The 23448-nt window shown below is 45.2% G+C and overlaps 1 protein-coding gene across 3 annotated transcripts in view; it reads right to left on the bottom strand.

Annotated features, from left to right (window-relative positions):
- The window catches only part of RBBP8 (RB binding protein 8, endonuclease), a 2310314-nt gene that overhangs the window by 2034688 nt on the left and 252178 nt on the right, over positions 1-23448 (bottom strand). For 2 of the 3 annotated variants that reach the window (XM_069620894.1, XM_069620893.1), the window contains exon 2: positions 21322-21525. In XM_069620894.1, the coding sequence (XP_069476995.1) occupies positions 21322-21424 (103 nt within the window). In that variant the 5' untranslated portion in view covers positions 21425-21525. Of the gene's footprint in view, positions 1-21321; positions 21526-23448 lie in introns of those variants that run through there. The other variant, XM_069620895.1, reaches the window with a different exon arrangement.

The following is a 23448-nucleotide window of genomic DNA, read 5'->3' as shown; positions in this document are numbered from 1 at the left end:
CCAATCGGGAATGATAAAATGTTTAGAATTCAATTATTATTGATAAGTCCATGGATACTAAGAAATTGGGATTACCCTACTGACGAAGCATTTGATTCATTCACCTGAAAACATGACAAGATTGTTTAGGAAAATGGAGAATTCTTACGAAAAAAAAGATTAATACTACTGTAGAATCATCTGTTATGAATATACTTATTTGCATCATTATTCAGTTTTGAGAGTACGAATAGTCTGAGCACGAGTCACCTTCCCAGAACCCGAATTCTTCACTTAACAGCTTCAATGTCCTCCCCCCCCCCCCCCCCCAACTATCCATTGTGGACATCCTTCAGCCGGGTTCACATTTGTCGTCATAATGTTCACAAGTATATCACTATTTACCCTTGATTCGAAGGCATCCCTACGTCGGGTTCACATTTGCCACAGTTCACAAGATTTCTTATGTTCTTCTCTTTATTTAAGCTTGGATTTAAGCCCCAAGTCAGGCTTTCCTTAAAGTCCCTAGTAAGGCTTCACACAGTGTGTTCCTGGTTACCCTAATTTGTAGGCATCCCTCAGTCAGGTTCCCATTTGCCAATTTCACAGTACACTCCAATTCACAGGCATCCCTCTGTCGGGTTCACATTTGCCCGTTGTATAGTTCTCAAGTCACAGGTCAGTCTGTTTTTTGTCATGTGACAATGACTTTCAAGTGTACAAGGGGTTTTGCTTGAGCCCCGTAGGACCACTTTGACACTTTACACTAGCCCCTCCTAAGGCCTCTTGGTCTTCTTAGTTTTCAACAAAACAACACAACCCCAAAAAGGCATCAGTCAGAGTCCTTCGAATGAGCGCCCCCGTAATGCCTTACCACTCTGCTTCTGAACCCTTTACTAGGGTTTCTTTAAAGTTCATTTACACAAGTTCTTTGTTCAACAAGGCTGCCACCTGCAACCTTGGGCCCAGCACAGTACGGTTTCACTATCGGTCTTCTCCGACTCACCGGCTGTGCTGAACTGTTGGGGACTCTTGTCTCTCTCGGGAGTCGAGGACGGCACCACGGTGGCAGGCGCTTCTCCCCACTTTGACCATCAGCGTGGGAGGGCCCCGTGTGTCGTTGATATCGGTCACATCACACGCCAGCTGGACTTCCTGATCTTATGATTTCCTTTTCGGAGGCTTCGAGGGCCTGAGCTGAAAAGGGCAAGGGCAATTACCTCCTCGCCATCCCTCCAGGTCTCTCTGCCTTTCTCCTCAGTTTGAACTGCTGGTCCGGAATAGCAGCTTCCTTGTGCGTTCGGCTTTGCTCGAAGTGTGCTTTCATGCTCCGTCTTTTATCCCTGTGGGAAGGGGACAGGACTGTCAGGTGTGCATAGCTTTTGTGAATTGCCTGACTCTGCCTGACCCTTGTGTTGGGACATGTCAGGTAAACAGCTCCGGTGTTAGTCCGTTGACTGTCACGGTGTAGGAAAGTGTTTGTGGTGGAAAGGGGGTAGGGGATAACATTTCTGAATATCCTACACGGTAGGATGGGGAAAAGGTGCTATAGGGAACTGTCAGTGTCCCACTTCCACTCCCAGAGGACCCCTCACCCAGGTGATCCTCCCGCACTGGTCCACCCCAGGAACTTGATCCCATAGCGATGGCTGTGTCCTGGCCACCTCGACGACAGATTCCTGGGAACTAGCGGGTGAGACACCTTCAGGTTTCTCACACTGCGTTGCCACTGTTGGTGAGGTATGCCATGCCAGAGGTCTGGGGGTTACTACAAGCTTACCGGTTCAGCTCCCAGGGCCCAACAACCCTTCCCCCAAAACAAACAGAGGACTCAGCCAAGGACTGCTGTCCCGGTATATCTTTCCCCAGTCGTCTGGTCAATTGTTGAAGACCCATCAATAAAGAGCACGTCTTCCCCGTCAAGTGCATCCTCCTGTACTTTGCGAGTGTCACTGAATTCTTCGAGGTTTGGTGTACAGTCGTGTGCATAGTGACCCTTCTGTAAATCGTCAGCGAGAAATGTTGCCGGGTTGACAAGTCTGCACCTCACTATCTTGAAAGCTGGGTTAGATAGTTACACCTCATCCCCAGAGGCCCTCTGTGTTGTCAGTGTGCTCTTCAGTTTTTCCAGTATTGCAAAGAGAGCATACTCCACTTAGAGAATGGTGCTGCATCCCATGGTAATACTCGCTCATTTGTCCACTGCAAATCCGGCTGTACCCAATGCTTGTTCGAATGGATAGTGTCCTCTCATTACTCGGTTTAATTTCCCACTGTAATTAGCTAGTGGCTTGTGCCCCAAGCTGGTGTTCTGTGTCAGTACTGCAGTCATCGATACTCCGTCGGAGTGTGAGAATAAAAAGAATTCCTTTTGATAATCTGGGATCCTTAACACTGGAGCTGTGGATATTGCTTCCTTCAGCTCGTTAAATGTCTCCGTCATCTCGGTTGTCCATTGTATTGTCCCCTCTTTGTGCTTCCTTCAATGCACTTAACAAGGGCCAAGTGTAAGTGCTGTAATCGGATACCCATGCCTTGCAGTGATTACACAGTCCCAAGAACTGCTGCATCTCTCCAACTGTTGTGGGTGTTGTTGTCCTGCCATTGAGGTATTCACACATCCCGTTCGCTTGTGGGTGATAGGCACAGGAGAATTTGTGTTGGATTCCGAGCAAGGTTGTAATATGCTGGAACATCTCATTGGCGAAGTGAGGGCCATTGTCAGACCGCAGGACCTCACACACATGCCCCATCGTGGCGAATATCCCCCGGACTTGTAATTTCGCCGCTCCAAGGGCATCAGATGAGAACAAGGACCAGCCTCGATCCACTCCCTCTTTAGCCACAGTTCCTTTTCCTCCCCGAGTGCAGCTCCATAATCTGTGACACTGGTCATATGTTGTACCCCTCTTTTAGTATCGTAGTTCTTGCATAATCGCACACGTATGACAAAGCCTCCATTTCTAAAATGTCCCCAAAATAGGCAGTGCGATTTGCCTCTGTGTCTGCTGCTTCGTTACCCCTGGAGATAGGATCCTCCTCTTTTGTGTGTGCTTGGCACTTCACGATTGCTACTCACTCTGGGAGATCTAGGACATCTACCAATCTGCCCAATAGGAGTGTGTGCTGTACCCATGACCCATCAGCACGTCTGAAGCCCCCTCCTCATCCAACATGACAGCCCAGAATGCACCGTTGATGTCACGTAGGCTGAATCTGAATACATTGTCACTTCCTGCTGCACTCCAATGCCAGTATTAAGGCCACTAATTTTGCTGCTTGTGCTGAGTGATGTGATGGCAGGCATGCGCTCGTCACTACCTTGCTTGTCCCGTCCTCTCTCAGTCTCACGACTGCTGTCCAAGTAGGTCTTTCCCCAGTCGTCTGGTCAATTGTTGAAGACTTGTCAATAAAGAGCACGTCTTCCCCCTCAAGTGCGTCCTCCTGTACTTTGCGAGTGTCACTGAATTCTTCCAAGGTTTGCTGTACAGTCGTGTGCATAGTCACCCTTCTGTAAATCATCAGCGAGAAAGGTTGCCGGGTTGACAAGTCTGCACCTCACTATCTTGAGAGCTGGGTTAGATAGTAACACCTCATAGCCAGAGGCCCTCTGTGTTGTCAGTGTGCTCTTCAGTTTTTCCAGTATTGCAAAGAGAGCATCCTCTATTTAGAGAATGGTGCTGCATCCCATGGCAATACTCGCTCATTTGTCCACTGCAAATCCGGCTGTAGCCAATGCTTGTTCGAATGGATAGTGTCCTCTCATTACTCGGTTTTATTTCCTGCTGTAATAACCTAGTGGCTTGTGTCCCAAGCTGGTGTTCTGTGTCAGTACTGCAGTCATCGATACTCCGTCGGAGTGTGAGAATAGAAAGAATTCATTTTGATAATTTGGGATCCTTAACACTGGAGCTGTGGATATTGCTTCCTTCAGCACGTTAAATGGCTCAGTCATCTCGGTTGTCTATTGTATTGTCCCCTCTTTGTGCTTCCTTCAATGCACTTAACAAGGGCCAAGTGTAAGTGCTGTAATCGGATACCCATGCCTTGCAGTAATTACACAGTCCCAAGAATTGCTGCATCTCTCCAACTGTTGTGGGTTTTGCTGTCCTGCGTATTGCCTCTGCCCTCTCTGGTGTCACTTGTCAGCCAGTTGTGGAGATTATCTGTCCAATGTATAGCACTTCGGTCTGGAAAGATTGTAGTTTGGCCTTGTCCACCTTGTATCCTTTTTCTACTATTACTGTCAGCATGTGTACTGAGTCATTTCTAGGCTGTTCTTCAGACTTGCTGCAAATCAATATGTCATCTACGTACTGTATAACCATGCTCTCCATCTGTACATTGCCCGAGTCCATTTCGAGTACCCTGTTGAAGATGGAAGGGGATTGACAGTACCCTTGAGGAAATCCATTATGTTTCCACTTCTTATTTCTATATAGAAATGAAGTTGTGAGTCTGGGTGTAATGGCATAGAGAATAATGCATTCTTCAAATCGAAGTAGGCAGTTTCCGTGGGCATGCTGCACAACATTGTCACCGGGTACAGAAACTAAAGGATACTCTGCTTCTGCAATATGGTAAAGAAGGCGCAAGTCCTGTATAAAACGTCAGGACCCCCGAGTCGCCTTTTTGACAGGATACACAGCCGTGTTGCATGGCGATTCTGATGGCACTAGGATGCCCCTCACTAGTATGGCAATGGTCTCAGATACCTTCATCTGCCTCTCTTGAAAGTGGGTAGTGTTTAACTCGTGGCAGAATGGCCCCGGACTTTAGTTTCATCTTCACTGCTCCTATCCCCTTCAGAAGCACCACATCATACCGACTTGTGGTCCATAAGATGCTGGAGAACTTTGCCAAATCCTCCTTGAAAATGGTTGGTGGTGCTTTCAACGCCATTCTCTTTGGTACCACTCTGCAATGTATTCTCACCCAATATGTGATGCTAATTTCGAACACCATCTTGTGATCTGATATATTTTTGAATAGTTCTTCGTCTGTGACTGTAGTCAACCTGCGCCCTTCAGCTATGGCAATCACTGCTCCCCATGGTTGCCCCGTATCATTTGTCCCATGCACTGCTATCCAGTCGTCCCCCATGATCACCGCCTCTAATTCTAGTGGCACTATCGTCCCTTCTTTCTCATCTAGTGGTATATCTGGCCTGAGTAAGTACTTGTTTGGAAGGCGCCACATTTCCCCCTGAATTCCTGGAAGCCATGCCATTAGGATTTCAGTCCCATATTGGTACTGTCACGACCCTCGCCCAAAACCCCCTCTGGCAAACCCATTGGCCAGGTGGAGTCAGGACTCAGGCCTCTAGAGCCTGGCATCCTCTTCAAATGCCCTCATGGGGCCAGTCCTGGCGCCTATGGCGCCAGGCTCATACACCATGAAAAACAATGTGTTTGGGAACTACTTTATTGTATTGTCAGCCAACATGGAGGAATCCACATAGCTTGGTTCCTAAGAACCAAGCTATGCGGTCTAGTGTTTTGGGTGTGGTAGCCTAGGGACTACTTTACCTGGACTATTTTGTTGGGGCTATTTAAATCACACCCGAGCAAGACAACACGCTTTGCGTTACTTTGCAGCTTGCAACGTGACGCTCACCGTGTCCAGCTATTCCCTCGAACCTCTGAGAAGCAGAACCTGCAAGGAGACAAAAGGAACATCATTAGCAGCAGCATCTTACCTGCAGTCTTCATCTTTAAACACTCGCAGCTACTGAGAACAGCTTCCTCGAATCTGCCTGCTTCCCAGACAGAACGACCTGAAAGAGGAAGATCGAGGCAACATTAAAGAAAGCAGTAGAGACATTTACAAATTACGAACTGCTCAAAAGGCTTACCTGGCTGGTCGCCTCTCGGCTGGCACCACTCCGGACATTCCACTCGCGCTGAAGAACACCGCGACCTACAAGGAAACAAAACACAGGTTAGCAAAGGCAAGACTTTGCAGCGCTGCGCTTAACGCTTACTTACCGCATCATAGCGCTCTTAATGCGCCATCATTTACCAGCGGGGCTCAACCAAGCCAGTTTGCCGCGCTGAAGCTTCGCATACCTAAGGGAGAAAAAAAAGACATTTTAAACAAAGAAAGGCATGCAGGATAGCAACAAAACTAAAGAACAGCAATAAGACCTACCTGGACAATATCAAACGGGCCGACGTCAGTGAAGTAACTGGACCGCACTCGCCCATGAAAGACAATGCGCCCCTGCAAAGAAGGCAGGACGGAGAGCATGCCTAATTCTACCACAAGGTGAGGAGAGGGCGCCAGAGGGACTGAAATCATACGGGGGTGGAGGGAGGATACTTACCCCAGTCGGTCAGTCTTGAACACAGACCTCCTGTATTTTCAGGCAGAACCTTCCCCGCAGACCACATCAGGGCAAAGCTGAGAAGCATACCAGCGAGTAACCTGGCTGGGTGGCGTCCCTGTGGATACCAGGTGAGCGTAACAGGTACAGCTCCTCATCCACTGGCATCCCAGTCTGTACCCTTTGTCTACAATAAGTTTGAATGATTTTCCTCACATTTAGAAGGTGTATACCTGGTGTGGAGCACACTATCCGCTTGTCGGTGAATGAAAAGGAAGGTCATGTTAAGTCTGCTAATGATGTCTCTCCCCAGTATATTTACAGGTGTCTGTCGAGAATAGAGTAGGGGCAAAGATAGATCGTGGTCCCCTATATAAAGTGCAACATCGCCTGTAAAAGGAACCACTTCTGTCGTTCCAAAGAATCCTTGAACATTCATGGCATTGTCTGACATACTATATTTCCCGGATGCAAAATTTGGTCGCTCCTGTGTCTACAAGAAAGGAAAAAGTCTTATCACCTATCGTCACCCATATACGGGGTTCCTCCACAGGGTTGGGTGTAATCGATAGGATGGAACACATCAAGTCCGTCTGTGAGCTGTCCTATTGAGGGTGTAAGGACATTCCGTTCCCAGGAATGGGTTCCCTCCCACTACAGTGACCCCCCCTCTCAGTTTCCTAATGGGAGTAGTTGTCAAGGAGTCTGTGCGTGCCACTGTCCCGTCGTTTGGTTGTGTGCTGTTCTGCATCTGCAGTATTTGCCGTGTTGTGCGTTACCCTGCTTTGTGGAATCTGTGTTGCCTGAGAATACTGCTGAATAGGTGCTTGCATTTGTGGTACCTGTGTCATGGGCTGGTGTGTCTGTGGGTATGGGTTTGGTGTCTGTCCAGGTTGTAGTGTCTGGTCCTGAGTGAAATACTCGTTCTGCTCCCATAGTAAGCTGGTGGATATTGCATTCCCCATTCTGATGCGCCCCTGCCCTGCTTCTGCACACCCTTGAGATATGCCCTATCTGTCCACACACCCAGCATTTGGTGGCTCTCTCAGCTGCCTCTGGAACCCGCAGAAAACCCCTCTGGGCCCTGTTGCTTTTGGTGCCCATATCCTCAGAACCCCCCTGGTGCCCCCATGGTTCTGCTGCATCTGATGCCCATACGCGCGTCCCCTAGATGCCCCTCTTCCTTGAAACCCATGCTGCGCATCCTCCTGTCCCATGAACCCACCTCCCATGTGCAGTGGTGCGTACTGTGTCTGTGGTGCCTCTAGTCCTCCGGTGCGTATCAACACTGCCACTTCCATGGCATGTTTAGATAGCTTCTTCTGTACTAACTTTGCCTCCTCCTGCTTTCTTTCCTACCGCTTTTTTCTCGCATTCTCTTGCATTAACCTACAGTAGTGTACCATCATGAGTTGTATTTCTGACCAAGGCTTTGCCTCCATCCCCACCAATTTCTTTAGCTGCCTTTGCACCTGCTCTTGCAACCCTTGGCATAATATGTGGTAGAAAAATTCCACTATATTTTGTCCCACAGTTCTTGCATTTAAAGATGCCAAAGCTCTTGGATTATCTGGATGTAGTGTAAAGGGTCTTTGTCTTCCCCCATTTCACGTGCCATAATCGCACTAATTTCTGACGTGTCTGGGTACTGTGTCCGTAGAGTTTGCTATACGGCCACTCGACAGTTAGCAAAGGGCGCGCCATTGTGCGCAGTGTCTTGGGTGGTTACTCCTGGGTGCCCCGCCCTTCTACATACTCAGCGGCTTCCCCAAGGATCGCCATTAGTAGCCCCTTTACATCCCCCCACTGCCAATTTCTATCCCGCTGTTATGCTTTCCATTTCATATATCCATTTGCCTGCACCCGCGGTTAACGAGGGTAGCCTACACCTCAAGTTTTCCTTGTCTGTGTGCTTCCATGGTATATATTGAGGTCACCCCCTCCCTTTTCTAGTAAGGGCAAATGTGTGAACTGGATCCCCTGTTCGCCCCTCGTGTCAGCCTGATCTGCCTATCCGGTTTCTCTGCGTCTTTAATATGAGCACATGCCTTTGCCGGCTCCCCCTTCCTTCCTCCTGGAAGATCTCTAAGCCTCTGCACGTATGGGATCAGGTCATCCATACTACGTGATGCGTCTCTGGACTGTTGTGATCGAGCATCCTTGTTGGTTTGTTTGTTTCTTTCTTTATTTCTAATGCGCACCAAACCCAGGGGTAACAGGGCGCAGCAATAAGAAGGTGCATGGCTTACAAAATTTCAAAGTGGTTGACAGTATAACATCATGAATGTACAAATGAAATTAAATACAAGACAGAGTGTAGATATACAGGTTCAGATAAAATACAATTCCAATATATACAGTTCAGTTCCAAATATAATGTACAATAATTTACAATAATAGGCAGCATGGTGTAGGCGATTGTGTCAGTTCAAATTAGCCTTCAGTCAGGTTGAGATAAGTGATATAACTTTCTAAAGTGTAGATCGGGTTGGTCAACTCTCAGCTCGTAGGGCAAGGAGTTCCATAGTTTGGCAGCCTTCACAGGAAAACTGTTCCACCAATCTTGGTAAGTCTGAATCTCGGTACCACAAGACAGTTCGTATTACTAACTCTTGTAGGCCTGTTGGAAGTTCTTCTCATCAGTTTGTCTGTTAAGTAACTAGGGGCAGCATTTTTTAATGCTTTATGTGTCAAGGAGACGATTTTTAGCCGTATTTTAATATGGGTAGAGAGCCATTTGTATTGACGTCTAGTCGAAGTCATGTGTGCTCTTTTGTTAATGCCTAGTGCGGCTCTAAGAGCGATATTTTGTAATCTCTGGATACTAGCTTTGTTGGCGCCACTGTAAAGAGCATTACAATAGTCTAACCTGGAGAGAATCAATGCTCTAGCCAGGATAATGCAGCTGTCATTTTAGAGGAAAGGCTTACCAGCTCTGATAAGCTTACACGTGTAGGCTGTGGTAGAGGCCAGGGATTTCAATTGTTTGTTGAAGGACACAGTTGAATCCAGGTAGAAACCAAGGGTTTTTACCTCCTTAGATACTATAGTGTTATTTCCATCAATAATGAATGATGCATATTCATGACCCAGTTTAGTAATGTTAGAGGGGGTACCTAGAATTATCAACTCTGTCTTGTCATCATTCAGGCAGAGACCGTGGGTGGCCATCCATGCCTGAATGATGATAGACCCTATTCACCAGCGCCAGGTCCTTGCCATGATCCCCAGAAAGCGGGTGAAGAATCTGTGTATCATCTGCATAGTTAGTGTAGGTGATACCCAAAAGGTCCAAATTATCAAACAAAGGTTTGGTGAATATATTGTATAGAGTCGGAGACACGCCTGAGCCTTGAGGTACCCCGCACAGGATCGGGTGGGGTCCGCCGCTGCCGATGGGGAGAACACACTCATAGTTCTATCACTCAGGAATGATTCTATCCATTTGATAGCATCTATGGAAAAATGGGCTGCTGAGTCCAGGTGCCTGCAGAGGATCTTGTGATCCACCAGGTCGAATGCAGCTGAGAGATCAAGTAATAAGAGCAATGCTGTCTTCCCGCTAACTCTCAACTCATCGATTTGCGTTTTCAGACCAATCAAGGCATTTTCTGTCCCATGTAGCGGGCGGAAGCCTGATTGTCTGACTCTTAAGAGCTTGTGAAGCTCCAGGTGTTTTTGAATCCGAGTATAAGCAACTTTGTCCAATATTTTAAGTAGAAATTGTACCGTCGTGATAGGGCGGTAGTTGGTGGCAATAAGTGGATCAAGAGTTTGCTTCTTTAGGAGTGGGAGAACCCAAGATTGTTTTAGGTTGGCTGGGATGGTGCCAGAGGAGAATGAAGCATTGATCAGTTTAGAGATAAATGGAGAAAGGTCTCTGGCAGCATCTTTTATAATATGTGCTGGGCAGATATCTCCTTTGCAGTTGGATGGTTTGAGGGATTAAATTATTTTTTTCTACCTCACCTCTAAAACAGATGTTTTGGTGAAGCGGAATCTATTAATCTGATCAGTAGTCAAGTCGCAAGGTGGGATAGAGTTAGCGGGCTGTGGTAGGTTCAGAGCGTCTTTCTTTATTTTTATTGTGGAGAGTGTTTATTTTATTGGTTAGTGCTTGCTGAATATCTATGCACCAAATCTTATTTTTGTTGCATGTGTCCGGTATAGGGATCAGGGACTCTAGTTCTTTTAGTATGGTAAATAATTCTTTCATACTCGAGTTAGAATTGGCAATGCGTTCGTTGTAAGAATTTCGTTTTGCCAGACAGACTTTGTTTTTATAGTGCATTGAAGTAGTAGTTAACTTCTTTTTGTTCTCACTGGAGGGGCATAGTCTCCAGGCGGTTTCACACTTTCTTTTCAGTAGACGTAGGTCCTTTCATTGTGGAGTGAACCACTTGTTGAGGTGGGCTTTGCTTTTACTTGATCTTAGTTTGAGAGGGGCAATTTTATCCAAAGTGGAGAGCATGATTTTGTTATATTCATGCACCAGGGTGCTAGGGTTAAGATTATCAGGCAAAGAATTTAGGGTAGGAAGAATAACAGGAATCACGTTGTCCACTGTGATATTCTTTTTATTTCTAGTTAGACAAGGTTGCGCTTTTTGTAAGGCCATGTGTTGAGGTCTGGTAGTTGATAATGTGAAGGACACAAGTGAACGGTAAATGATTGTGGGGTGATAGAGGTCATGGTAGCTGTACAGTTGTGATTGACTACCCAATCTAAGGTTCTACCCTTAATATGGGTAGGTTTGTTTACTTTTTGCGATAGGACGAGTGCATTAAGGGAATAGGCCATTTCCAGGGCATGTTTATCTACTGGATCATTAAATCATAAGTTAAAGTCACGTAGTTGGGAGCTGGGTTTGAGGTTGTTGGCAAGTATACTATGCAAGTCCTCTTCAAATGTTCCGATGAGACCAGGAGGTCTGTAGATTAGGTGCATAGTAAGTGATTGGGAGTTGTTTAGCGACAGTTTGGCAGAGAGGATTTCACAAGATTGCATTGTTTGGTGAGGGACTAGTCTCAATAATAGACTCTCTAGATATGATGGCTATTCCACCACCTCGGGTTCCATCTCTATCTTGTCTGGATATAGTGTAACCGTCAGGGATAGCTAACATAAGCGTGGGTCCTGCGGCATTATGTAGCCAGGACTCTGTTATAGCGAAGAAATCCAGACTACCTTCTGTAATTAAGTCAGCTATATCTATGTCATGGGCCACAAGGGATCTCGCGTTAAGAAGAGCTCCTTTGATGGGGTGATCTTCTATTTTGGCTGGAGTCAGGATTGGAGTAGAGGTGTAGGGAACCATAGGCTTGGTATAGGATGTTATGGTCTGATTCCCAGTAGCACAGAGATCAGACGGGGAAGTAAACCGGTTGGCCCTATTAAGGATAATGCTACGGTGACAGTTTGTTTTCTTATTTGTAGGTGGTAGGGATCTGGTCAGCGGTTCGACAGTTTGGAGAGTCTAGCACGCAGTTTCAAATTTCTATTGATCGTAGTACATGGAGCAGTAGCATAATCTCCTGAACACATACCCAGGAGATTTTTAGGAGGGGCAGTGCTAGAATTATTAGAAGCCATATTTTTCAGGCTGTGCAGGACTAATTTGGCCTTCTCTAGAGTGGTCTCTGAGATACTGGTGGCAAGGAGTATTAAGGCAGCAATAATGAGGTAGGTAGTACTTTGTCCTAACATGTTTACCAGAGAGGCAGAGTATAGCAGAGAGGGGTTTACCAAGAGCAAAGGCAGGTGTCTCAGATTCAGAAGTAGGCTCAGAATTAGTTTGGGTATACTATCAAATGCAGTCAGGTGCGTGGCTGAGAGCAAGCATGTATTGCAGGTCACAAATTATTACAGAGAGGACCAATATGGAATGTGGGAGTTCATATGCAAGTTATGATCATGAGCCATGTGCCGGGCGTACATGCGAGGGGCAGGTATTCAGTACGTAGGCACTGGTGTATCAAAAGACAATATCGAGAACATTCAGGTGTAAAATACATGGAAGCAAATATTCAATAATAGCTGGGCTTGCAGTTGACTAGGGTAGGGTCTACCAACAAATTAGTAAAGAAGATATTGTAGCATGCATACAATATCTGGCCTAACTGGACATAGGTGAGTGCCGTAAGCGCAGTGCAATGTGAAAGCATTTAATAGTAGGCTTGGAATGGGCACAAAAATGCAGTTGGCAACGTGCGCGTAATTAATACAATCGGTACACGTATAAGGGTGCACCGTAGACTAAAGATACAGTAAGGTGTTTTAACAATGATCGATTGGTACTTAGAGCAACTAAGTTGCAAGTGCATGACACAGTGTAATGTGTACGCTCTTACTGAGTAGTATCACACAGGCGAATCATACGTGCTGAATAGATGGTTAGGCTTATACCGAGGCTCTGTGTACATAGCTTCACAATGCGCTCTTATCTGGGGCAGAAACGCAGAGTTCATGGAGACGCAGAAGATAAGGGCGGTGGTCGTAATGGAAGCCGAGAGCAAGTTACTTGATAGGGGCACAAAGCGGTACGCAAACTATGGGTGCTGGTGGTAATTCTGGATGTCCATATGTCACAGTTGGTCGCGGTCGCGGGAGGAAGACGGCAAGAGTATAGGTTAATGATTTGGCGGCAACGAGGTACGTTGTGAATGCAGTGAGCAACAGAGCTTAGGAGAGGCGGCAGGCTTCTCAGGTAATGTCAAATGACGTCGCTCTCCACTGGTGCAGATTTTAGTATGCTATTACAATGATGTGTTACCTTAAAGACAGTCGGCGTCCGGTTGGGCAGCCTTGTTTCCTGGGCCTTGGTGAGGTGGGCCGGCTTACGCCTGCCGGCGCCGGATAGGTGGAAATATAGGCCACAATAGCCAATCCAAGCCTGGCAGCAGAGTTTAGGCTTGGTTAGGTGGAGGGTGCTAAGGCGTCAAACCCTGGGCGACCATCTTGGAAGGTGCACTCCTCGTGGTGCACAATGGAGAATGTGGGTTTCAGGTGGCGAAATTCGATTTTGGAAACAGTTTTCAATCGAAATGATGGCGGTGGTGCCAATTCCAATCACATCTGTAAATAGATGTGCTCCGACGATTTTGTGAGCGGTGGTCAGTATTCAGGCATAGAATTAACAGCCTGCTTACCGCATGTGGAGCACTCTTCTCCTAGGCTGAACACTGCTCCTGCAGTGCCCAGATGGAGCTCCTGCTCCTCCGTGGGTGGATGACCGTCCTTGTCACCCCTAAATCCCCGTTTCTTTTCCTACTCATGTCACGCTTCCATCTGCAGTTTTCCCTGTTGATTGACGCCTGGGTCACCCTCTTTCCTCATCCTCATTTCCCTCTGCGTCTGTGTCTGAGTCGGTGTCCATGTCACTGCCGAAATCGTCCACGAAGCTCAGCCTCCTAGAGGTTGTGTCTTTGCGCAGCTTCCGAAAGTCAATCAAGTCCCTGCTACCACTTCTCCCGGAGGACCCCAAGCCTGTCCTGTCTATTGGAGTGGCAGTCCTGTCCTGTGTGGTGCCGCTGTCTTGCGCCATTCGCCTACCTCCTCCCACTTTATCGTCTACCTTGCCCATTCCCCACTTTATTCTTGTGTGTCTCACTGCCTGCTCCTCCTACCCTTTCGTTTGCGCTCTTACAAGTAACTCTATTTCCCACTTTCTCTATTCACTTCTCACTAAAATGAACTTTTCCTTCTAGTCTTCCTCCCTTTACCCCTCTAACTCCTCGAGCTCATCTCTCATCTCGCTGCTCCCGCTTTCTCCTCTTCCATTTGCTTGTCTCTCCGCCTAGTCTCGCGCTTCGCTGCTCCCCTTACGACCCTCTGTTTCTTTAATCGCCCCTACTGATTCTCCCGTTGTCTTCCCATCCAATTTCAGAAGTATCTGCCCTCCTATCCATTCATTCATTCAATGCTATGCGCTCTAGCCCCTCCTTGGTGCTTGTTTGGGCCTCGCCACGTGCTCCCTTCCCACTGTGTCTGTCCGGCCCCCTTCTGCCCCTCCTCCTTGGTATATGGTGGAGGTTGACATATTGGATTTGTGTACCCCTCCGCTGCCTTTACTCCCATATAGGGTATAATCCCTGCACCTCTGCTGCAGCCCCTTCTTCCTCATTTTCAGGAGGAGGTGGGGGACGGGGGCCAAGGGCACTGCCCCCGGTGTCTCCTGCTGGCTCAGCATCTATTGAGGCCTCGCTACTTCCCCCCCCCTCGTCCTCCTGGAACATTTTCCAGAGCTCAAATATCGCCATACGATTGGCCAACTTCTTCCCCTTATAGGAGTCTTGTATGTGTGTCTGTAATGGTTGCTGCACATTTTTGGAGAAACTTCCGCATTGTGGCCACGGCTTAAACAATTTACCATCTGTGCTTTTCGTGCATTCGGCGCTATATTTACAAATCGTGTCCTTATATCACGGAATGGCCTTACATATGTGCTGTAGGGGCATATCACCCCCCCACATTCCCTTCAGACATTGCTTCAATACTTACTTGACCTGAAGTCGAGGCTTTCAACGCTCTGGTATTACACAAGCACAATGAATATTTTCAATTCAGGTTTATGAATGTCAGAAATACCAGTTTTCAACAATTTCTCTAGCCTCTCTGGCTCCAAAACAACTTGTCAGGCAAGCTCTGTGCAACGCATTTCTGCAACTCTCCGCCTCCTCAGACACACCCACCAATCTCGCGCATGCACCTTCCGCACACCGCCACCGAACAGACTCCTCTGTCAATTTTAAGTTTCTCAACACCAACTTCTATAACTCCTTGTACTCTCCGAGTTCTATGCACAGACCTAATGGGTGACGTCACCACTACACTATACAAGGGAATGCTAGAGGTCACTTACAACGCTAATGTCTTGTTACACAAACATTTACACAACCCCAACATGAACCCACAGCTGTCTTCTTGCCTCCCAACAGGGGAAACCACTATTTCTCGTGTTCGATCTGTACCTGCAGCATCGGGACTTGCAGATAAAATGCTTCCTCGAGACTTAACCAGACAAACACCTTCCACGATCTAGGCCAGCTCCCTTTGCTACACCTTTACACAGGGATACCATCATCCATGACCCGAGCTAAAACGTCCTATTCACAGGGAATACAATATTCATATACCTTCCGTCATCCAAACCCTTAAGTCAATAGTCTAGGTTATTCACCCGACCCTTTTCCCTCAAGACGAATGTGCCCCAACCACAGAAATGACATCTACCTCCACTCCTTTCTCTACTATGCTTCACAATACTCAACACTACTAGACAATACTCATTACCACCCTGCTCCCACCGCTGCCTTCCCACTTGCCTTAGTTGCTCTGTGGCTAAGTCAATACTCACACTCCGTGATCCACTGACGCTGTTTGGCTACCGGCTCCCCTAAAGCTGCCACGCCACCCTTCTGGTCTGCTGGAACCCCTCACGGACCGCAGGCAGGATATTTCCAAGCTGGCTCCTGACGGCCTTTGTACGGGGGTTCACACCCCATCGGACTCTATTTCTGCGAGGCTCTGCAGCGGAGGAAGCAGCTTATGCCAAACGGGCGTAGTAAACCATCCCTCTGCTACCAACTTGTTGGCGAGGTATGGTATGCCAGAGATCTGGGGGTTACTACGAGTTTACCCGTTCATCTCCCAGGCCCAACAACACTTCCCCCAGAAAAACTGAGGACTCAGCCAAGAGCATGTTGGACTGCAGTTTATTACAAAAACCGACCGGTATCATACAGGACATTCAAAAATCTCTAGAGTCACTGCTCCCAAGCCCGTGGCAAACCTTTTCGTTGCAGGGCAATGTCACAATATGGGCCCTTCTCGGAAAACCTATCCCACTTTCTGGTTGCGCGATCGGGTGGTATAACATATAGATTGCTCCTATGGATCTTAGTTAATTGGTCCTCTCATGTTAGCTGGCTGGCCTGCCTCTTCTTCAAGAAACTATCTATTACATTGTTGCAGGGTCGCAGGATTACCATTAGCCTTGCCCTCTGCCATCCACCCATGGATTTCTGTCCCTCGATTGGCTGGAACTGGTCTCCCCAGGCCTGCGAGCCAGCTCTGTTCTCAGAGCTCTCTGCACCTCTTCAAGGTGTTGAGAATGACTAAGTGTTCCAAACGTATCTGTTAGCAGTACCAATTTTGCCAGTGAGAGTGCTCTCCACGTTGCAACATTGTTGACAAGTTCATGTGTCCCTTCATGACTGTGTTTCTGAGAACTGTTCGACCTTCCCACCGCGGGTGAATATCAATTGTCTAGCTCAGCCATATCACATGGTCGAGTACCACGAAATCAAGCTCTTCTGGTCGGCAATTTATGAGGATTTATACTGTTTTTCTGTAGATGGCCCCTTGTCATTTTAGATTTGGAATATGCGGCTTGTCTCTGACCTTGGCTGCAAGCCCTGGCCTTCCTGTTCTGTGTATCCTGGTTCTGCTTTCCCTAGTTTCTCGTCCTGCAACTTGTGCCCTTAGGTGATCCTTGTTATACTTATTCTATGATTTCTACACATCTATATTGCGCTATGTTTCCAATAGGTTAGTCGTATTTGGTCCTGCCAGGCTCCTTTTGGGATCCAGTAGTTCCATAGGGTTAGTTGCCATAAGCATCTGTAAGCTTGCTCTGCATCTCTTCGTTGTCTTGCGTTCAGCGTTTCTGCACTTAGCTAATGAGGAAAATAATAAAATGTTTTGACAGTATGTACATGTTTCTGTCCTCTATCTACAGAACTGTGTAAGCATGTTGTGTGTGTATTTTCAATTGTGTTTCTGTAACATTGTACATGGTTGCTAGTGTACTTCTTGACTAACATAGCTTTGTCGTGGTATCACTAATGACGTTAGCACAGCTGTTTCTCTGCAACATCATCCATCAAGGCATTTGGGTCCATGACCAATGTTGAAGCACATGTATCCATAAAGACATTCACTGGATAAGGTTTGAATGGCTGTCTGAGAAAATATCTTTCTGCATACGTGTCAGTCACTGGTCCTCCTGAGGCCTGTCCGAATAGCAAGTGATTTTGTGCGTTTCTGACTCTTCGGGCCGTCATGTTTATGGGGGTGAGGAGGGGCATCCCGGAGACCCTCTTTTTACCACGGACCTGTGCATTCTGATGTCATTTATTTCTTTTATGACTCTTAGGTATTTAGGGTTAAGGTTACCCATATGCAAGGCATTGGGGTGATTCACTGGAGTTCCAAAGACACCAGGAGCCTATTGAAAAAGGATAAGGACATTGTTTAAAGACTGTGACGAAACTGTGTTACTTTATGTTTATATTGAGATTGTCCTATCTCATTCTATAATTTTGTCATCTCTGCAGCTCATGTGATATTATTGCCATTGGTTGCAGAGGGGGACTGGGCGTCTAGTAGCACTCCTGCCTGGGGGACCTGGTCACAAAAATTGTATAAATAGTCTGCTGGGCTAGCTCCTTTGGGGAGAGGGAGCACAGTGTCCAAGACTTCTGAGGGTTCAGGTCATCGCCTCAGGAAACCGTAACATGAACGCTGCGAAGACCATTACTGAATACCTAACCTTGACAGTACTATTGTTGCAATCTTGGACATAAAGGAGTGGTTGTGTGTGCCCAATTGTGATTCCCAAAGGAGGACTGAACTCTATCCGTCACTTTCACACGGGAATACAATTCTATACCAATCTTTAAACCTTGAAAACTACATCAAGAGGTGGTAGCATGTACCCAATTGTGATTTCTAAAGTAAGACTGCAGCATAGTCTTTACTTTAATGCGGTATACCTTTCATATATAAGAAGTGTAGATCTTATTGAAGAAGAGAACAAGCATTGCCCAAGCCAAGATTCTCCCCATAATAGTGAAAACCGTCTTTCTCATGGGGAAAAAGCAATCTAACTGTACTGTGAAGTTAATAACAGTTCATTGGCCTAAAATACAAGTGTACAAGCATTACCTGAAGCTAAGAGAGTGGCACTATGCTTCTGGGTAATTACTTGGACTGATAACTGGCAAAAGGGTGCAGGTAAAGTAGGGGAAGGGAAACTGGCTGCTTGTAAAGACTATTTTGAAGTTGACACAATCTTAGTGCTACAGACTCTGGAAGCCAGAGAGATGTGAGTCTTAAAGGCAAACTCAAGTTGCTATTGTGGCAGACAGACGAGAGGCAAAGAGAATAGCCTTTTTGAAGAAATGTATTCAGAGGAAGAGTGCCTTGCCTACTATAAGTTGCTAAAGTACTTTGAAGTTTATCTTGTTGAAGCCTGTCTAGAAGTACAAAACACTGAAGCTCTGCTAGTAGTCCAACGTACTGAAGTGGTGGTATATCAGATTGTCAGTAGATGCAATATTGTAGTCCAAACCAAGTGGAATGCTCTGAGAAAAGGCGACTGTTCTCAGTGAATCAAGTAGAAATAAAGTTGTTGAAGTGTAAGCAGCAACAGCACTGAGACGTCATCCTGACAAAATACCACTGTGAATTCTAAAATTGTAACTATGAGAATACTGTTAAACAAGAACTGTGTATTACTACCAGTTGTGGATATTATATTTCTTTTGAACTGTGGCAAGTCTTCTTGAAGAGGCGGCAAAGCATAGTGGCTGGGATTACCATTGGTGCCATTTGGTGGAAGTGGAAAGTGGATAAAGTCCATAATCACCAAAATAACATTACAAAAATGTGACAGTCAATATTGGAGATGCATGTTGAGTCTACCAAATTGTGTCCCAGTTGTATGGATTCGGTATGAATTGGGCCAGACTATATAATTGTTCAGAAAGTGTCTACTGACACCAGACTTGAAAATGTTGATAAGTATATTGTGCAAGAACATGTTTACATCAACTCACACCTTTGTTAAGAAACGGATGGAGTTAGTTGTTCATACCTTGGCGCTAGAAGAAATCTCGATTCAGACTCTTTTAGAGAATCCAAACAAGGCGAAAACCAAGCTTTTCCAACAAGATTGGCTTTGCACAAAAAATAAATGCCAGAAATATAATGATTTAAAAAACAATCAATTTCATAAGAAATACAGCACTGTCGAACCATATATGATTCAATCAGTATCACATAGGCTTGATTTTCTTAGAGTAAGGTTTAATTTATGGCCAACGAGAGACATCCTAAACAGACGTGGTCAAATTTCGAATTGTAAAAATGTTTGTCTATTCTGTTTGCACATGGAGAGCAAAGAAACGCTGAAAGACTTGGTCATACATTGCATGATGTTACGTGAATTACGCACACTGCACTTTCGAAAATTGGAATGGGAATACCAAACAGTCACCTATGAGCAATTGTGGCAAATTCTTTTTATGGGTCAGCTGACCACATATCAAATTGCTGTTCTCAATTTTTTAAATGTATTGAAAATGACTGATTAGAGCTTCAAAAACGCTGTTTTATCAGAATTTGATTATAATATATTATGTGCACATGCATGATTTTACTTTAATGACCTATTTTAATTTGCATAACCACAGATTTTAAATTGCACATCATAAGAATGATGTATTTGTGAGAATGGTATTTTGTAAAACTTATAAATTGTAAAGTTGATTTATCAGCTAAACCAATAAAAAAAAATTAGAAGAGCTTTGCTATCATTGGAACTTTGGTTAACAAACCTTTACATTGACTTTGAAACATCAAGGACTGATATGAGACATTTCTTTTTTGTTGAACACTAACAGAATTGAGTTTGAATACTGGGGGAGGAAAATCACCCAGGACATTAGAAGGTTATTCAGAGACTGTGAATTTTGTTCATGTTCTGTTGTATTGATATACATTTTCTTTGTGTATTTGTTACTTGGTGTGAGGCACAGTTATATGTGTTAGTGTGTTTTCCCTTAGCGTTGGTTAGGCATGAAATCCTCAGCAGAGTAGGGATTTTGGGGCATTTTGAACATATTGCTTTTAGGAATAAAATGGCATATGTTGATAATTCCTCAAACAGTTGTTCACCTCGCATTACTGACTCCTCACACTTCTCAGTGTCCTAGTTTGGCAGAAACCTGAAAAAGAAGCAGTTTTTGTGCTTTTGCAGGTATGGGTCACTTGTCCATCAGGTGGGACATAAACCGTGGTGGGGAGCAGCAGATGTTTCCTCAAAAGCATAGCTCCCGTCACAGTGTGGCGCAAAGTAACTGCTACACATGACCCACTAAGACCATGCACCAGGGGTGTGCAGTGATAAAATCACTGCAAAAAAGTCTGTAAAAAAAATCATGGCAAAAATGCTGTGGTTTGACCCGTAAAAATGTACCCATTATACCGTTTAAGTGGAGCGGGGGTGTACCCCACTCCCTTTAAATGGTATAATGGGTGTGGGGATGCGGGGGTGTCCCCCGCATCCATTAGATGGATTGCGGTGGCAAAACCACAGCCTTTTTGTTGCAATTTTTGGTGTAAACAGCAATGTTTGCTCTGATTTTACCACATGGAACCGCACCAGGGCCTTTGAAGGTTTGAGGCTGTAACAGGCAGTCCTAAAATGCTCACACTGTTCCTGCAGGTGCTCTGGATTATGATTGCCAATTACAGCACAACACTTCCATTGTTTCTGTAATATGCATTCTACGAGTAAGAATAAGCCACTGGTATAGTGTACCAATCTTACACAAATCAGACGACCTGCTCACTGCTTATGTTTTGCATTATTCCTACAGCTTTAAGCCCGATCAAGACAAATCACGCAGGTATAGGAGCCAGCATTTTCTTATTCTGGAGTTTGAAATGATCACCGAAGGTTGGCACCCAAATGAACCAGGGGCCTAAAAAAGTGGAGACGAGGAAACCCTCAACCAGTCACAAAGGTTAGCAGGTTAAATGTTGACGCTTGTTTTACTTAGACTAATTGAATAGGTTCTTTTCCTCCATTGGAGGGATGGGGAGGGAAAGACATTGGCGTAATGTTATTGGAAATGCACATGCTGATATGTTACGGAGTCGCACATTGAAAAGAGAAAAGTTATCTGACTGAAGCATTTATCATTATTGACAGTTTTGCAAACAACGGTTACCTTGCACTTCTTTATCGTGGCACTCTTTGAGTTTGCCCCAGAGTTCCTTGAAGAGCTCACACGAAACTTCAGCAGGGCTTGGGCTCCTACCAGAAACGTTCATCTCGCAGCCAACAGCAACCCGCTCCCACCCTTCTCACCTCCAACCTCCTTTCGTCACCAATGTTACATGCCTAGCAGCTGGCCGCCGGAAGCGGTCGGTGCCTGAAACGAAAGAAAAACACTACGTGAGTGGGCTTTCATTACGTGTGTGATTCGCCGCCACGGCTGAGGTGCGTAGTACAGCACATTAACGCCCACAGAACGCTATGGCTTAGAGAGCAATCAGTCAGCTTTACAGGTGGAATGAAGCGCAACCGCGTTATCCTCCAAGTTGGACTACTGAATGACAAGTAAATTCATATCATGTTATTGTAGTACCGCTTTGGGGGTGGGTTTTAATTATTTTTGTAATTGCTAACGTGGCCGTAGAGTGTTATTTTTGTCTTTATTTTTAGTTTTTTATACGGTAGATTGTCATAGCTTTTGGAGCAATCCGGCAGTAATCCTAGCATGGCTTGTGTGCACGTGAAACACGACATGATGGATGGAATGAACTGATATAGATTGGGACAACTATGTATGTGTATTTTGTAACCACCAGTTATTTTCCATCCTCAAGTTAAGTTTCAAACAATGTTGTGCGTCTTTTAGCGTGATAAACCTTTTTAATAAACCTAAATGTAAAAGTATTAACCACTACTACAAAGACTGAGCTTTCAGCATCAAATTATATTAGGTGCGCGAGTCTTTGTGCCAAGGTCCTTTGGCCAAGGGACAAGAACAACGCGGAAATAAAAAAAAGAAAGATCCGCTTGAATTAAACCCGCATTTTAACAATGCGATATCTATTTTACTGTATTTCTTTCTGTTTTTATTTATGTATTATCGTGTTTTACAATGAGTTTAACTTTTTTTGTTGCTTGAAATAAGTCAATCAATATTCATCAAAAAGAAACACACACCTGGAGCCCAACTGCGGCATGGGTATAATTTGGCCCACGAGACACTCGGGTCCCAATTATACCTTGGGAAGAGGGTTGCAAAACAAGCTGTGCAATCCACTACACGGTTGCGGGGATCAGCTACTCTTTGGCATCTGTCTTTATTTTGGAATGTTTGTCCGTTCTGATAGTGCAGGGCCTTCATATCATTTCTCCACTATATGGGTGTTGGTTTTTGATTAACACACCGGGGATACTGTTTTTCCTACTCTCTATGGGACCTACACATGTGAAATCTTTACCGAGTACAGATTATTTTGTCCACAGGTTTCACTTTGTGTACATTGGTAACTAACTCATTCATGATTGTGACACTAGCTAATCTGGTCGCATGCAGCTACATTCATTGGATGACAGGAGAGTTGTTCTGTATGTAAATGTGTCTGTACTATTGGAAAACGTTTACTCTATCATTAATTGAATTATTACCCATTGTAATTACAGTTTTGCTCCTGAAGGGGGGCTTACCCCAAAACGAGTTGGGCTCAGTTCTACATAAGTATAATAAGCTAGTACATTTTCTGAAGACTGCAGTGTGACTTATTCATTTTTGTCTCTGTTTTATTTACATTTGGAATTTACTATACACTTGTTGGCTAGATTTACAGCAGAAAGGTGTACATACAGGGAGTCCTAACATTAGGACACAATTATTTCCGTATTAAATTAATTTAATGCGTTATTATTTATTATAGTTAGATTTAAAAGTTTTAGAATCCTTGTCTGTGACCCAGCCCATGTATGACGAAGAATGAAAGAGGACCAGGTATGGCTTTTTTCACTGTCTGGGTGCTTTTCTTTTTTAAAGTTCATTTTCTATTGAAATAAAACATTGTACCCTTTCCAAACATTGTTGTATTAACCATATTTTTCGGCAGGCGAAACCTTTACAACTAATCTTAGAAACCTAGGTTGCAACTAATTGTGCAAGGAATAAGAATCACAGTTTACAAAAACTTACAATAGGGTCTCCCCTGTTCCTATTACTTTGGATAAATTAGGAGTCCCTGCCCAGGGCTCACCTGTCCTCATTTGTCTCTGCAATATGCCATCTACATTAATCGACTGTATTCTAGTGAGCGCA

The sequence above is a fragment of the Ambystoma mexicanum genome, chromosome 5q, assembly GCF_040938575.1.
Source record: "Ambystoma mexicanum isolate Mex_15411 chromosome 5q, UKY_AmexF1_1, whole genome shotgun sequence".
Lineage (NCBI taxonomy): Eukaryota > Metazoa > Chordata > Amphibia > Caudata > Ambystomatidae > Ambystoma > Ambystoma mexicanum.
This window is presented reverse-complemented; position numbering and strand designations above follow the sequence as displayed.